The 14,981-nt window shown below is 41.8% G+C and overlaps 1 protein-coding gene across 1 annotated transcript in view; it reads right to left on the bottom strand.

Moving 5' to 3' along the window:
- Positions 1-14,981, bottom strand: part of samd4a (sterile alpha motif domain containing 4A) — a 64,132-nt gene that overhangs the window by 21,180 nt on the left and 27,971 nt on the right. Inside the window, 4 exon segments of the mRNA XM_038700675.1 lie at positions 378-487; positions 6,578-6,865; positions 11,360-11,761; positions 11,764-11,964. Coding sequence (XP_038556603.1) covers positions 378-487; positions 6,578-6,865; positions 11,360-11,761; positions 11,764-11,964 — 1,001 coding nt within the window.

The following is a 14,981-nucleotide window of genomic DNA, read 5'->3' as shown; positions in this document are numbered from 1 at the left end:
TACATATTCAAAGCTAAGATTGATTAAACAAATACGTATCATACTAAAAAAATTATTTTTATTAAATACTAGTACATAATATGTTTCTGATCTTATTTAGCTCCTGTCCCTCATGTACTTCAACTGTTGTAATTTGACGCATTAGTGTAGCCTTGCATACAAATGTAAATTTCTGAATTGTTGCATTAGTCTAAGGTTTATATGTGTTTGACAATGTTGACTCTTGTTGACAATGTTGAAACTTGAATCCGTTTAGTCACTTTTCACAATTTACATCTGTGGATAGAATATGAATTATACTGTAAACTACTTTTTCTATGTAAAGTTGTCATTCTTTTTCCAAATGAAATCTAATCTCTATGCGTGTGTGTACATACCTGTGCCTCCAATTGCTGTTCAGTCAGTGACAACATCTCATCGTAGGTCATTGTGGAGAAGAGAGCGGCATACTTATGGAGACGGAGACTCTTCAGCCACGCAGGAACATCTGTGGGGCACAAACATACCAAGGTTAGATTTCTGTGTAGCTACATTTATCAGTCATAGAATTTAAAAATAATATTAAAAATGTAATTAGTCAGCAAAACTTCTTACAATATCACTGCTGTAAATATACACTGCTCAAAAAAATAAAGGGAACACTAAAAACAACACAATGTAACTCCGAGTCAATCAGACTCCTGTGAAATCAAACTGTCCACTTAGGAAGCAACACTGATTGACAATCAATTTCACATGCTGTTGTGCAAATGGAATAGACAACAGGTGGAAATTATAGGCAATTAGCAAGACACCCCCAATAAAGGAGTGGTTCTGCAGGGTGTGACCACAGACCGCTTCTCAGTTCCTATACTTCCTGGCTGATGTTTTGGTCACTTTTGAATGCTGGCGGTGCTTTCACTCTAGTGGTAGCATGAGACGGAGTCTACAACCCACACAAGAGCATGGAGGCGCTACCAGGAGACGGGCCAGTGCATCAGGAGACGTGGAGGAGGCCGTAGGAGGGCAACAACCCAGCAGCAGGACCGCTACCTCCGCCTTTGTGCGAGGAGGAGCAGGAGGAGCACTGCCAGAGCCCTGCAAAATGACCTCCAGCAGGCCACAAATGTGCATGTGTCTGCTCAAACGGTCAGAAACAGACTCCATGAGGGTGGTACGAGGGCCCGACGTCCACAGGTGGGGGTTGTGCTTACAGCCCAACACCGTGCAGGACGTTTGGCATTTGCCAGAGAAGACCAAGATTGGCAAATTCGCCACTGGCGCCCTGTGCTCTTCACAGATGAAAGCAGGTTCACACTGAGCACATGTGACAGACGTGACAGAGTCTAGAGACGCTGTGGAGAACGTTCTGCTGCCTGCAACATCCTCCAGCATGACCGGTTTGGCGGTGGGTCAGTAATGGTGTGGGGTGGCATTTCTCCACTCCACGTGCTCGCCAGAGGTAGCCTGACTGCCATTAGGTACCGAGATGAGATCCTCAGACCCCTTGTGAGACCATATGCTGGTGCGGTTGGCCCTGGGTTCCTCCTAATGCAAGACAATGCTAGACCTCATGTGGCTATAGTGTGTCAGCAGTTCCTGCTAGAGTAAGGCATTGATGCTATGGACCGGCCCGCCCGTTCCCCAGACCTGAATCAAATTGAGCACATCTGGGACATCATGTCTCGCTCCATCCACCAACGCCACGTTGCACCACAGATTGTCCAGGAGTTGGGAGGAGATCCCTCAGGAGACCATCCGCCACATCATCAGGAGCATGCCCAGGCGTTGTAGGGAGGTCATACAGGCATGTGGAGGCCACACACACTACTGAGCCTCATTTTGACTTGTTTTAAGGACATTACATCAAAGTTGGATCGGCCTGTAGTGTGGTTTTCCACTTTGATTTTGAGTGTGACTCCAAATCCAGACCTCCATGGGTTTATAGATTTGATTTCCATTGATAATTTTTGTGTGATTTTGTTGTCAGCACATGTAAAGAATTACTATGTAAAGAAAGGAGTATTTAATGAGATGATTTCATTCATTCAGAACTAGGATGTGTTATTTTAGTGTTCCCTTTATTTTTTTGAGCAGTATACAACCTGCATCGTTTTCCTTTGTTGTCAATACAAATATATAATACATTGTCATGTCAAATATACAGCACAATGTCACAAATCTGCCTCAGGAGGCTTTAAATCTGTACATCATAGACACTCTCTATCCTTTGATTCAGATAAGGAAAAACTCAGCAAAAACTTTTAAATAAATACAGAGGAGATGGATTAAATTTATGTATACACATACTGGTCCCTCAATGAATGCTCACACATACTGGTGGACCAAATATATACTACAATATTCAATCACAAATTTTTTAGTATTCAACATAGATGCAGAATTTTTTTTTGTTTTTTCACAAATGAGTGTTACATTCATGTTTACTATTATTCATGGTATAATGTTGGAAAAACTAATTTGTACATCCACTTTGATAAAAATATATTTATCAAAGTAATTTATTTTAAGCATATATGAAAACAATGTCCCATTTTTAGGCAGATATGTATGTATGCATAAATTTGAGATTAAATCAACCTAAAATGTAAGGGTTTAGAAACACATGCTGACGGCAGAGAGATGCACTAATCAAATTCGTACTGATAACATGCTTCGTCAACATTGCTTACTGGAAATGCTTACTAATGCTCAGCTAGTCTGTGCACCACATCCAAACTGCTGAGAGTGTTGGCTAGTTATTGAGACATCTTAGTTCTAATTTAAAGTTAGAACTAACGGAGCATTTACATTTTCTACAGAGAGAAAAAGTAGCTGCCTGCTCTCATTGGCTGGATGTCGAGTCAGCCGACCCCTCCAGATATTCAGCATGCTAGATATCTGGCTGGCGTCTGGGACGTGTCAGGGAGCCGTTTTAATGCATTGTTGAGTAGTTCACACATAATGACTGGCGACCGCCGATCGATCGCTGATTTACGCCTGATCACGGCCTGACGGTCGCAGAGCTCCCCAACCGGCAAATCAGGCTTAAAATCGTGTAGTGTGAACTCGGCTTTAGTTTTTTTGTGCTTACAAGTACAACTGCAATATCAACAAGCAGTCCTCCTCTGTGCAACTCAAAAGAGAACAAATAAACACTATGAATTTGTTTCTCCTTCGCTTGCTGTGTTTACATATGTTTATGGAAGGTTTTCTTTGTTAATTTAATATGCTTATTTTTTGACACTCCTGCAGAAGCTCTAAGCAAACAGAGGGCACTGAATGTCTTCTCCCGTCCCAGAACATGTGGAGTGTCATTACAGAAGCAGACCTCGACTGCCCTGCCAACGACTGCTGAGAGTGTTGGCTAGTTGTTGAGACATCTTAGTTCTAATTTAAAGTTAGCAGTGAAACCTGGTGCCGGATTAAGGCTTGTGCAGACTACACAACTTTCAGCGACGGCCGATCACCGTGCTGTTCAGACCACACAACTTGCGGTCTTGTGACGGGAGTCTTGAAGTCGTTGTGACGTTCACACTATGCGACTGATAGTAGGCAGCGGGTCACACACTATCCGATCTGACAGTGGCTGTGTCACCCGACACTGGTCTCCAAACCACATTTTTTCAAGAAAACACGGGAAAAACCTGAACCTACACATGAAACAGCTGTTGTTTGTTATTATATAGATTAGAGCCCGGCAGATATTATCGGCCAATATAAGCTACTTGCAGATACATCTGCATCAACATTTATAACAGCCGATATATGACTATTAAAAAGGGAAACAGAGAGTCGGATCATGAGCGTTGCATAGTTTGCCCACCAGAGGGCGCTCTGCAGCTCCTCTGTTAACAACACTGCAGCACCACAGAACAAAACATCAGCTGACCACAGTCTATTGGAGCTCAGAGCCGGTGTTCTGACGTTTGTTGTTTTTTTTTGCTTCCTTATCGAAAAATACTCCCTTAATGCAATTTTCTAACGTCTAACCCTACCACTAACCATTAGCCATGCAAAGAACTGCCAAGTAGCACATATCGACAGAACACTGGCTCTACCGGATCTACGGTGAGAAGCTCCTAGTAGCTCTCACACTCAGTGTTCCCGGTGAGTTGGTCATTTGTCACTTCAATTACATGACTTCGATAATAATAAACACAAGTTTTAGAAAGTTGTCGTTTTGGCAGATTTTATGTAAGGTAATAACTATTGCATGACATGATATGTGGTATTATTATTAGTAGTAGTAGTACATAGGTATTTTTTTATAGCTTGTTTTGCTGGCCCCCACAATACACTGTTTACTTTAATGTACATTAGTAGTAGTACTCTATAATTTATAACAAATCAGACTTTTTTAAAATTTTCTGTAGTTTTATTTGACTCTTATTTATCAAAATCTTAATATATTTTGTTGTAATTTTTGTTAAAAGTACAATTTATAACTAATAATACTGCATTATGTCATGGTCTCTTGGTATGGTCTAAACATAATAACATTTTAGGGATAATCTTTGTTTATGTTATGCACCTCTTAAAATAAGGGGGGAAAGAATATCAATTGATATATCGGCATATCGGATTTTAAAATCCTCAAATATCAAAATTGGCATAGGACTTATAAATCCCATATCGGTCGGGCTCTAATAAAGATAGCAATTATAAAGACAAAGAATATGGGGGAAAGAATGGATTAGCACAAGCAGGTAGCAGGGATTGTCTTTGGGGGCGGCTGTGGCTCAGGAGGTAGAGCGGGTTGCCCGTTAATCTTGTCCCAAGTGTCCTTGGGCAAGATACTGAACCCCAAATTGTCCCTGGCGGCTCTTCCGCCAGTGTATGAATGTGTGTGAATGGTGAATGCAGATGTAGTGTAAAAGCACTTTGAGTGGTCAAAAAGACTAGACAGGCGCTATAGAAACACGGAGCATTTACATTTTCTACAGAGAGAAAAAGTAGCTGCCTGCTCTCATTGGCTGGATGTCGAGTCAGCCGACCCCTCCAGATATTCAGCATGCTAGATATCTGGCTGGCGTCTGGGACGTGTCAGGGAGCCGTTTTAATGCATTGTTGAGTAGTTCACACATAATGACTGGCGACCGCCGATCGATCGCTGATTTACGCCTGATCACAGCCTGACGGTCGCAGAGCTCCCCGACCGGCAAATCAGGCTTAAAATCGTATAGTGTGAACTCGGCTTTAGTTTTTTTTTTGCTTACAAGTACAACTGCAATATCAACAAGCAGTCCTCCTCTGTGCAACTCAAAAGAGAACAAACAAACACTATGAATTTGTTTCTCCTTCGTTTGCTGTGTTTACATATGTTTATGGAAGGTTTTCTTTGTTAATTTAATATGCTTATTTTTTGACACTCTTGCAGAAGCTCTAAGCAAACAGAGACTTGTATAATAAGGGCACTGAACGTCTTCTCCCGTCCCAGAACATGTGGAGTGTCATTACAGAAGCAGACCTCGACTGCCCTGCCAACGACTGCAGCTGAGTGTTCGATCATAATTAGACAGTGCTTGATTTAGCTGAATAACATATTTTGTTATAGAGTTTAAAACCAAATCTGTGATGAACCAAACCAAATTTTTGGCCATGGAATTGCACACACCTGACACCAAGCGCAGCTTCTTTTCTGGTAGTAACAGACAACTGAAAAATGTTCCTATAAACTGAAATTGACAAATGATAGCTTGTTCTTTTAGGGCTGTTGATGAGGAATGTCAGCTTTCTTGTTTAACTGGATGACGACATGAAAGATCTTGGTAAGAGAAAAAAAAAAGACAGACTACATGAGAGGGTTTACTCCAGTGCTGAGTGTGGTAGCCTCAGAGTAAGGTCACTTGGGTCAGCAGTTCAGGCCGCTTTGTCCCCTGATAAACTGCTCTGACTGGACCAACAACTTGTCAAAGCCTCTAGCTGAGTGCCTGTAAGTCACACGCAGTCATACAGGCAGTCATATAGGTTTCTGCACTGAGCTAGTCACATCTCTCTCCCTGTTAACACTTAGGTCTAAATAGGAAAGCCTACACCCAGGACAGGTTAGCTAAGTCTTCATTCCTCCTGAATCCTCTCAGAACATCATCAACACTGTACAACGATGAACAGCATGACACTCCCTTCAATGGTATAAACACAGTGTTTGATACAAACGTTTAAAAATACTGACACAAAAAAAGTGAATACTTTACTCCTGTAACCTGATCCATTCTTCTCTAGACATGCACTGTCTGCTGCCATCTTAGGGCAGAACAGTTAGCAGGTAAAATAACATTGCATATAATGCATTTTATTACTGCTGTGTAGGTAGTATTTTCAAAAATGTCTTGCACAAAAATGTTATCATTGTTAAATTAATTGTAATAACTTGGTATGATTACCATAATATAAGACAATTAAGTAGACGACTTGTAGCCTCTACTTTATGACTGTTTTGTAGTAAAAAGTAGTGCTTTTCCGTGTGTGTGTGTGTGTGTGTGTGTGTGTGCGTGTCAGTAAGTGGGTTCATAGAACCGCAATATCTGAATGTAAACATGTTTTCTCAATACGATCTTAGGAATACACGGTAAAGACACTGGTCTTTCATACTAACCCCTCATGCCACTGCCCTCCTCATGGAAGGAACTGCGATGCAGACCTGAACCTCCTCCTAAACCAGCCTCCTCCAGATGCTCACTGCCTCCACTACCCGAGGAGGCAATGCTGCTCTGGGGTGAGAGAGGTGCGTGGTCTGGAGCTGGGCCTCTAGCGGTTCGTAGGTCTTCCTGGGACAGCCAGACATGGCCAAGAGGCTGGTTGCTGGGGCCGCTCATGGGAGGCGTGAGGGACACGGAGCGCTTCAGGGGACTGTGCTGCTGGCTGCCACCTCCACTCGTCAGGACTGCAAGACAACAGCAACTAGTCAGGTAGGTGCAGGCTGTTAGAGCTGGCTAAGACTGGAGAGATCATACTGGAAACACTGCTGCTCACTCACTCGTGTCAACAAGTCGTGTTGCTGTTACAACAACACTAATGCAAAAACTGAGGATAGCCTGAAACAATATACCAAATAGAACTCATCTTTCCTATACACCACAGAGTGTGTCTGTGTTAATTCAAATATTAGATTAACATTTATAACTCTAATGCCTGACCGGCTGCTAGCAATGATAAACTTTGCCTGACCCTCACTTCAGATAAAGTACATCTGGTGAACCATAACAAACATTCAGTCAAACATTTTGACTGATAAATATGCTCAATTCAGAGTCAAAGTGTTTTCATCCACTGTATATTTACGTTCCTCGGTGCATTCAGACTTATCTGATTTCGTATCCAGCATGAAAGAAATGCACAGAGGTGGCCCTGGATGTTTCTGCTGGACTAATTTTATCAGATTAATATGATACAAAAAAAAATTTGTTTTGTTTTAACATTACATCCACACTCATCTTCAGTCAACCTTTATTTACTTTGAATTACTCCTCCTCCCAACTATGTCTGTCAAAAGTGTCTGTATTTTGTAGAGCAGTACAAGCACACATTCTGCACTTTGCATATAGTAACTGCACAATTTCTCATCTCCGACTGACATTTGATCTCCACAGCTATATTTATAAAACTAGTTTAGATGTGAAATTATAACTCAGAATGTGTTTGTGCGCTAACTAGAGACAGCTGGAGGCAGGAGGATGCATCTGCCAGGCAGGAAAATCACAAAACTCTCCTGATATCTCAGTTGTCTGCGACATCCAGACTTTAAAAAACTACATCTCTCCAATAGACACCCTTTTGATATTCTTAGATCTATGATTACTGCAAATTAATCTCAGAACTCATCAGCTGTTGTCTGATGACTATCTTAATGCAAATGCATTTTTAAAAAGCTAATCACTGGTTTCCAAGATGGACAAAAAGCTAAATTGACTGTTTACGTACATGCAATCAAAGCCCGCTCAAAACATGATTGGTTGACATTACTCAGACTACAAATGAACTACAAACAGAAACCAGAATGCTTCCGATACCAATTATTGTCCCTGCCTACAGATTCTGGATTCATATGCAGACATCTGTTTATAGCAATTAACTGCAAAATGTCTGCTCAACAGTCAGTCAATTTATCGAGTTTAGCTTCAGCAACTAAGCAGAAAAGCAAGCAAAATGATTTTTACTTCAGGAGGTCATTTACGTACGTTAACGCTCCCTTTAATTTCATTTCGTGTAGACCTAAATTCTCACCTCCACTTGCTTGTTGGTTTGGAGACTCAACCTTGACGCTATGCGCCAATAAACACCTCCCAAACGAGGCAGAAATATCACTGATGTCTTAAAAAAAAAAGGAAGAATCTGTTCCTATAGCAATGACATAAACCCACCGCCAAGAAATCTGTCTTCTCTTCTTAATTTCTCCATCTTCTTCTCTCACCTAATTTCTCTGTTAATTATTGAAATCTGTGCTCCTCAGGATGTATTCATGATGGAGACCTACTGGGGTCAAACCAAGATAACTTTTTACTACTGAAATCCCAATATTTTAAACCCAATAAAAGCAGCTCTAACAACACAGATCCTTCCTGCTGAAGGAGGCAAATGGAAAGAAAAGGTGGCAAGCCAAAGAGCTTTTTTTTGTTGCCACTCTGACGGGGTAAGCTGCCACCAATACTGCGGTCTCTCTCCTCCTCCTCCTATATGCGGTCCTCTTACTGTTGGCGCTATGTATAGGACTTCATGGGCGGCGTTTAAAATAGGTGCCCAGCTAACATTACATGTTCCAGTCCCTAAATATTAGCCATTTTCCCTAAATACAGTCTACCACAAAGGCTGCCTTACAAGGGAAAAGATGGGTGGTATGTGCTGCTGTGGCTTGGAGTTAGGCTGGTCAACAGGATGTGGTATCAGTAGCAAACAGGTTGATGTGTTTGGACAATTATACTCCTCATCATGACCAGATGAACACAGTGTAGGGAGGAGGTGGTGACTAATGGAAGTAATGTGTATTAGGAATTAAGTCAATTTTGGATATTTAGTGATCAAAATGATTAGTGTATTTATGGCTTAATGGCCCAAAAAGAAATGCTAAGATTTGATTCAAAAAGTATTGACGAAACATATTTTATCATCCAACTCCATCTCTGCATACCACTAAATATCAACACATGAATTCCAGGTTTCTGGTCGTGTATTCACTACTATTCTTCTTACTTTCATTAGTTCACCAGCAGTCCACCAATCCTGTGCTGGTGGCTTGGGTAACTTATTTATCAGTTGTGAGGTCTTTTGCGTGGAACTGAAGCTGCTAGCAGTCAAAAATACAAGTCGATCTTTCTTGGAGCAGCGAGCAGAGCTTTAAATGTGTCTTTATTTATAAACCCTCAGCTGTTTCTTTCATCTCCCAGAAAAAAACAAAACACAGAGCCCTTGCATTCTTGTCTGGAAATATCCTGCTCTGACCATAGTTATGTTCAATTTCAACAGCCCTGCCCTCTCTGTGTGTTGTCTTCCACCTCACACAGCCTCTGTAGTTGCTGTATGGGTTGTTCAGAGTGCAGTTGTTCTGACCAGTGTGTATTTACTGTGTTAAGTCTATTTAGTGTGTTCAAGGTGTATTTAGCATGTTTAAGTTTGAACTTTGTGTCTAAAAAAAGTGTCTTTAATGGAATCATAATGAAAGCAGCATTTAAACGGCTGCGGCTGCGGCTCAGGAGATAGAGGGTTGGCCGTTAATCGGAAGGTCGGCGGTTCAATCCCTGGCTCCCCCTGGCTGCATGTCGAAGTGTCCTTGGGCAAGATAATACCCCGAATTGCCCCTGACGGCTGTTCCGTCAGTGTATGAATGTGTGTGAATGTTAGTTTCTGTTTGAGCACTTAGGCTCAGTGTATGAATGTGTGTGAATGATGAATGCAGATGTAGTGTAAGCGCGCTATACAAATACGGAGCATTTAAATTTTAAATTACCTTTGTTCTGCTGCCAAATGCTCTACAGATGTTTTGTGAGCTTAGTGTTATTATTATTGTGTTATTATTATAATCAAGCACAGCTGATACCAAAATAAATTCCTATGATTTAAACTACAACAGAGAAAAACCCAAAATGTCCTTTCTGTCTTGTTTGCCACATGATAGATAGAGTTTAGAGACCCTAGTGTGATATTGCCTGGGTGCGGGCAATCAGGTGGCCACCCCAGACAGAGATGCTATCATCAGGTCTGCCCAGAGTAGGTGGCTATAATCACTAAGCTGTTCTCATATGGTATAGTGGTTTTGACCACCTTGACTTTAGAAGTACAAGCCAGGATGAGATGAAATGCAGCCCAACTCATATTTGGAAAAAATAAGGTAATCAGTGTATATAAAGTAAAGTAAAAGAATTGCGAAAGTTTTTACACTCTTGAATTTCAGGTTGACAGCGGCAGGTGTGTGTAGCAAAAATCAACAGCCCCATTTTACAGAAAAAATGTTTTCATGTTAAAAGTAATGTAGAAGAGTAGGGCAATCAGAGGAAATAAACTTGCCATTCAATTTTATGCGTCTTGTATGTAACTGATAAAGTGGATCCTCCAATAAAATCTAAACTTCTATTGCCCTCCAGTATTATATATCGATATCTATTATTTATTGATATGTAAGTATTGTAAATCGAAGACAAAATAATAAAATGTTGTTTTTTTTTTTTAATTTTAGTTAATAATTTGGCTGGTTTAATTCCAAACACATAATTTCAAATATTTCTGATTTTCAATCCTATCTTCACATTCATAACTTAATGAGGGTATGTTATAAAAAAACTTGATAGATTTAAAGGGCATGATACATCATACATGTCAGTCAGATGATCTAATGTTTGCAGTAGGGCTGAACATTTAAACAAAATATTATCGAAATGGCAATATGGCCAAGTATCCAGATCACAAGAGCTGCAATTTTTTGATAAAAAGTAAAATGCGTCACAACATACCATATCAAATGAAGCATTGTGGTGATACAGAGATGCCCCGACCTACAAATCTAGTTCTCCGGGCAGGGAACATGCTTTTTTGGTACCAGGCCCAGCAAAAATCATATCATGATTGTTTTTAAAGTACAAATGAATTGCCAAATTTACCATTCGCTCTAAAATCTGGACTCATCACAATGGCATACTGTTCAGCCTTAGTTTGCAGCAAACTGGTGAAAACCCTCCATGGACAACTTCAATGATCCAATCAAGGGTGTAGTCGATCTATCATTTTGCTTTACATTATTGTACGTATTACATTATCAAATGGTACACTGTGTGGGAACTACCAGAGGACACTATGAACACTGACTTTATCGATGTGCAGACCACTGTTAAAGCACCACATGATGAGAAATTTGCTGAACACAGAATAAGGCAGAGGAGACTTCACTTACTAGTGTTACCACCTCCAGTAGTTCCAACCGTGTTAATGGTTGCCGGCACAGAGGATGATGGGTAGAGAAGGAGGTGCCCATTCTCACAGCCCTGCTGCTGCTGATGCCAGCCTCCGCCCAGCCCTGAATCTCTGGAGCTCTGCCACCCATTGAGTCGGTCGTCCGAGCCGTAGCGCTGGTGGTGATGCAAGGAGTAGAGATTGCCTGATGAAGAGGTATTAGTGGAGGAAGAGGATCCTGAAGAGGTGAGGGTGGATGGAGGCGTGGACTGGTGGTGGTGATGGTGGTGGTGGTGCGGCCCAGCAGGAGGAGGCCTTTCCAGTGAATCTCCCCGGGCAGCAGCCCTCTCTTCCAGGTGGTTTAGCCAGAGTGCCAGGGCGGCCCGGTCTTCCAGGGAGGTGGCGGGTGGATGAGGGCGTAGGACAGGAGCTGGCGAGACTCCACCAGGTGATGGCCATGCTCGATGGTGTGGGCCAGGATGCGTGGCAGTAAGCGCATGTACTCACCCTTGGCTTCCACGTTTCCAGGTTTGAGCAGAGGGAGGTGGGTGAGGACAAGCGAGATGACACGCTCCTTAGACTCAACTTGCCACTGGCTGATCACCCCTGTAGAAGGACACAAAGCACAATAAGCTTTGCAAAGAAACATAACCCACCCCTTTATTTCAACAATGCCCAAACTCTCGCAGTGTATGACTTTATGAGTTTCCAGCCAGTGTGTGACCCTGACTGGGCCACAGTGATGAACAGAACAATGCATAACAAAGATTTCAGCAAATTAAAGAATGCTGCTGCACGATATACAAGGTGGTAGCAAAGGAGAATGCAATTGATAGATGGACGGGTAGATTAGAGAACACATGTACGGTTAAAAAAAAGTTAAAGACACCTACATAATGTCCCTGCACTGTCATCCTTCTATATTGCTCTAAACATCCAGCTTTGTTGGCTGCTGATGGTGGCTGTACAGCTCTATACATAACCTGCAGGTCATGGAGTTCTATTGTTGTCCGAGTCAGTAGGCCGTTAGGAGCCCATTCCTATCATCTTGGACCAGGGCTATAGATACCAACTGGTCAGGGCAACGGATTTGGACAGCCACACAAATAGAGACAGGAAGCAATGTGAAGCAGGCCGGATTCACTTCCTGCTTGGGAGATGTGTCTGTGTGAATTTGACCACCACGGTCATTCGTAACCGTAAGGGTCTTGTCTCTAAATCCAACAGATGAGGTGAAACTAGAAAATATATCTGCTAGCCCTTCTGTCCAAAGATATCCCAATGTCACAGTCTACCTCGTGGTGAAATACAGCTCTCTCTGCCCTGTTGAGTGGACAGCTGCAGCTCTGACCGGGCAGATGGAAGACCACAAACCCTGAAGCCTTCCAAACAAGGTTCACATTCATTTCATCCCATGAAAGATGACCAGGGCTGAGGGATTAAAAATTCAGGCTTGAGCCTTCTCACAGCATGAAACTGACAGTTTTACACACACGTTTACGCGTACAATCCTATGCCTTTCTACTCACAGGAAGATCAGAAGCATGTGTGTGTCCTGGTTGGTAAACCACATGTTTTTCAAGTTCAAGAGTGCTTTTATAATAATAAACCACAAAAACCTACAGCCTCTGGCTACCTGCTTGGTTGTTTTCAGATAAAAATCAACTTTCTCTCTCTTAGGACAAAATGGAAAAATTTTACCTGATCGCTGAAATTGTAAAAGACAAAAACAAAATGAAAAGCCATTACCGACCAAAAGTTTTTACCTATGTATTTTAAATTCACAAGCATTTCATGAATTCATTTTTTTCACCCACTGAGGTCGTGTGTCACCAAGATGGGGCTGACTCAGCGGCCCATTTCACAGAGGATGGCTTCCAACAAAACAGGCAGTTTTTTGTGTGAAGAAAAGCCTTTTAGATCCATGTCAGCTAATGTGAATGGGTGACATGAACGGACAAGATGGAGTGAACTAGGCCAGGCTGTCCCAAAGCTCAGCAGAGAGAACTACACTAAGAGCGACAGTGAGCTTAGGGGAGAGGAGGTGGGGAAAAACTGAGGTACAGATCAGTTTGAGATGGGGGAGAAGAAAATAAATGGAAGAGGGAGAGAAGGAGCGAGGTGTGTTAGGGAAGCCAGGGAGTTACTCTACTCTGCTCCAGGGATGATGTAATCATTCAGTCCTCTGAATGAGGCAAGCCTTATCCGAGAACAAGAATTGTTCCATGATTAAAAGTAATTTATTTCCAATTGACTGGAAACCATTAAGATATAATACTCTAACAACTCTTACAGAATCAGATTAACTTAAGACAGTAAAATGTTTTCAACTTTTTGAGAACATAGTTTGTCTTCTACCACAAATTACACAGTCACGATAAAAAGGACCTGACTAATCATTACTTGTTGTCACAGACACACTTCAAGTCAAAACAATCTTCATTGTGACTTTACATAATAATAAACATATTCTTACAAGTAGTAAAGTTAACACACTGATCGTAGAGGTTATCTGTGTGAAAGGGGCTTGTGTATGTCTCATCGTCTTTTCTTCTGTCTCAGAGTGAGTGGCAAATACAATACAAAAGTCTAATCATCCCAGAAGTCCTCATGGTCTCCCACACAGTTCCACAAATTCAAAGCCACTGGGACACAAAAGGTCAAAGCCTAGCACTCTCCACTGAACTCCTATTCGAGGAATGATGACACTAATGAGAAATTCCCACAAGATGATAAACAACCAGCCCTTTAAACTTGTGGGGTCTAGTATTTCGGTGCCCACAAAGCTGGTCCGTCCCCTCAAGTATATTAAATCCTAACAAACTTAGTAAAACACACAAACACACACACACACACACACACACATTGAAGAGAGTCAGTGAGCTAGTAGCAAGAGCTCATCACTTAAACAAACTCAGAAGTGCAACCACATCGTCAGGTACAAGATGCAAACTGTCTGTTTCTAGTCTAGCTGGTCAAGGAGCAGCTTTGCCAACATGAGAATGGCCTCTGTGCTCCAGCAGCATATGGATGGAGGCAGTCCTGCAGAAGAAGAACTGGAATTGAATCCACCACAACTCGGCAGCGAAGTGAATCACTTGCGTGCATCCGCAGAGAAACCACTTTGGAATAACTTGCCAAAAGAGGAACACTGACAGCCAGGTGAGCAGGAAAGCCATCCTCAGGTGGCTGACAGAACAGAGGCTCTCATTAACTCTGTCCTGCACTTAAACCGGTGATCAGTTTCAATCATACAGCAAAGCGCTGCAAATATGGGATAGAAACCGTTCACTAGGGGTGTGCATCTTCACTGGTCTCACGTGATATGTGATTGTAAAACAAATAGGATACGGATAACATATAGGAGAGATGTATTTTTCTCAATGTGTGACTACTTGGTACTTTTAAAGCAAAGTATTTGTAACAATCCAACTAAGTTGATAGTTGAAATGCAGATATTTAATGTTACTTCACATAAATGTAGCTAACATTGCATAGCATTATTACATTATTACAGCATTATTACAGACCTCTGCTGCTGCTATTTTCATTTCTGATGCTGCTGTTATTAGTATAGAGTCAGATACGGGTTGAACTACACACTTTACAATGCTCCAGCCAAA

This window comes from Micropterus salmoides, unplaced genomic scaffold, assembly GCF_014851395.1.
Source record: "Micropterus salmoides isolate LMB-PRFRI ecotype aquatic unplaced genomic scaffold, ASM1485139v1 Ms_hic_scaffold_6, whole genome shotgun sequence".
Taxonomy (NCBI): Eukaryota; Metazoa; Chordata; class Actinopteri; order Centrarchiformes; family Centrarchidae; genus Micropterus; species Micropterus salmoides.
Note: the sequence above shows the minus strand (reverse complement) of the source record. Positions and strands in the feature narration are given on the sequence as shown.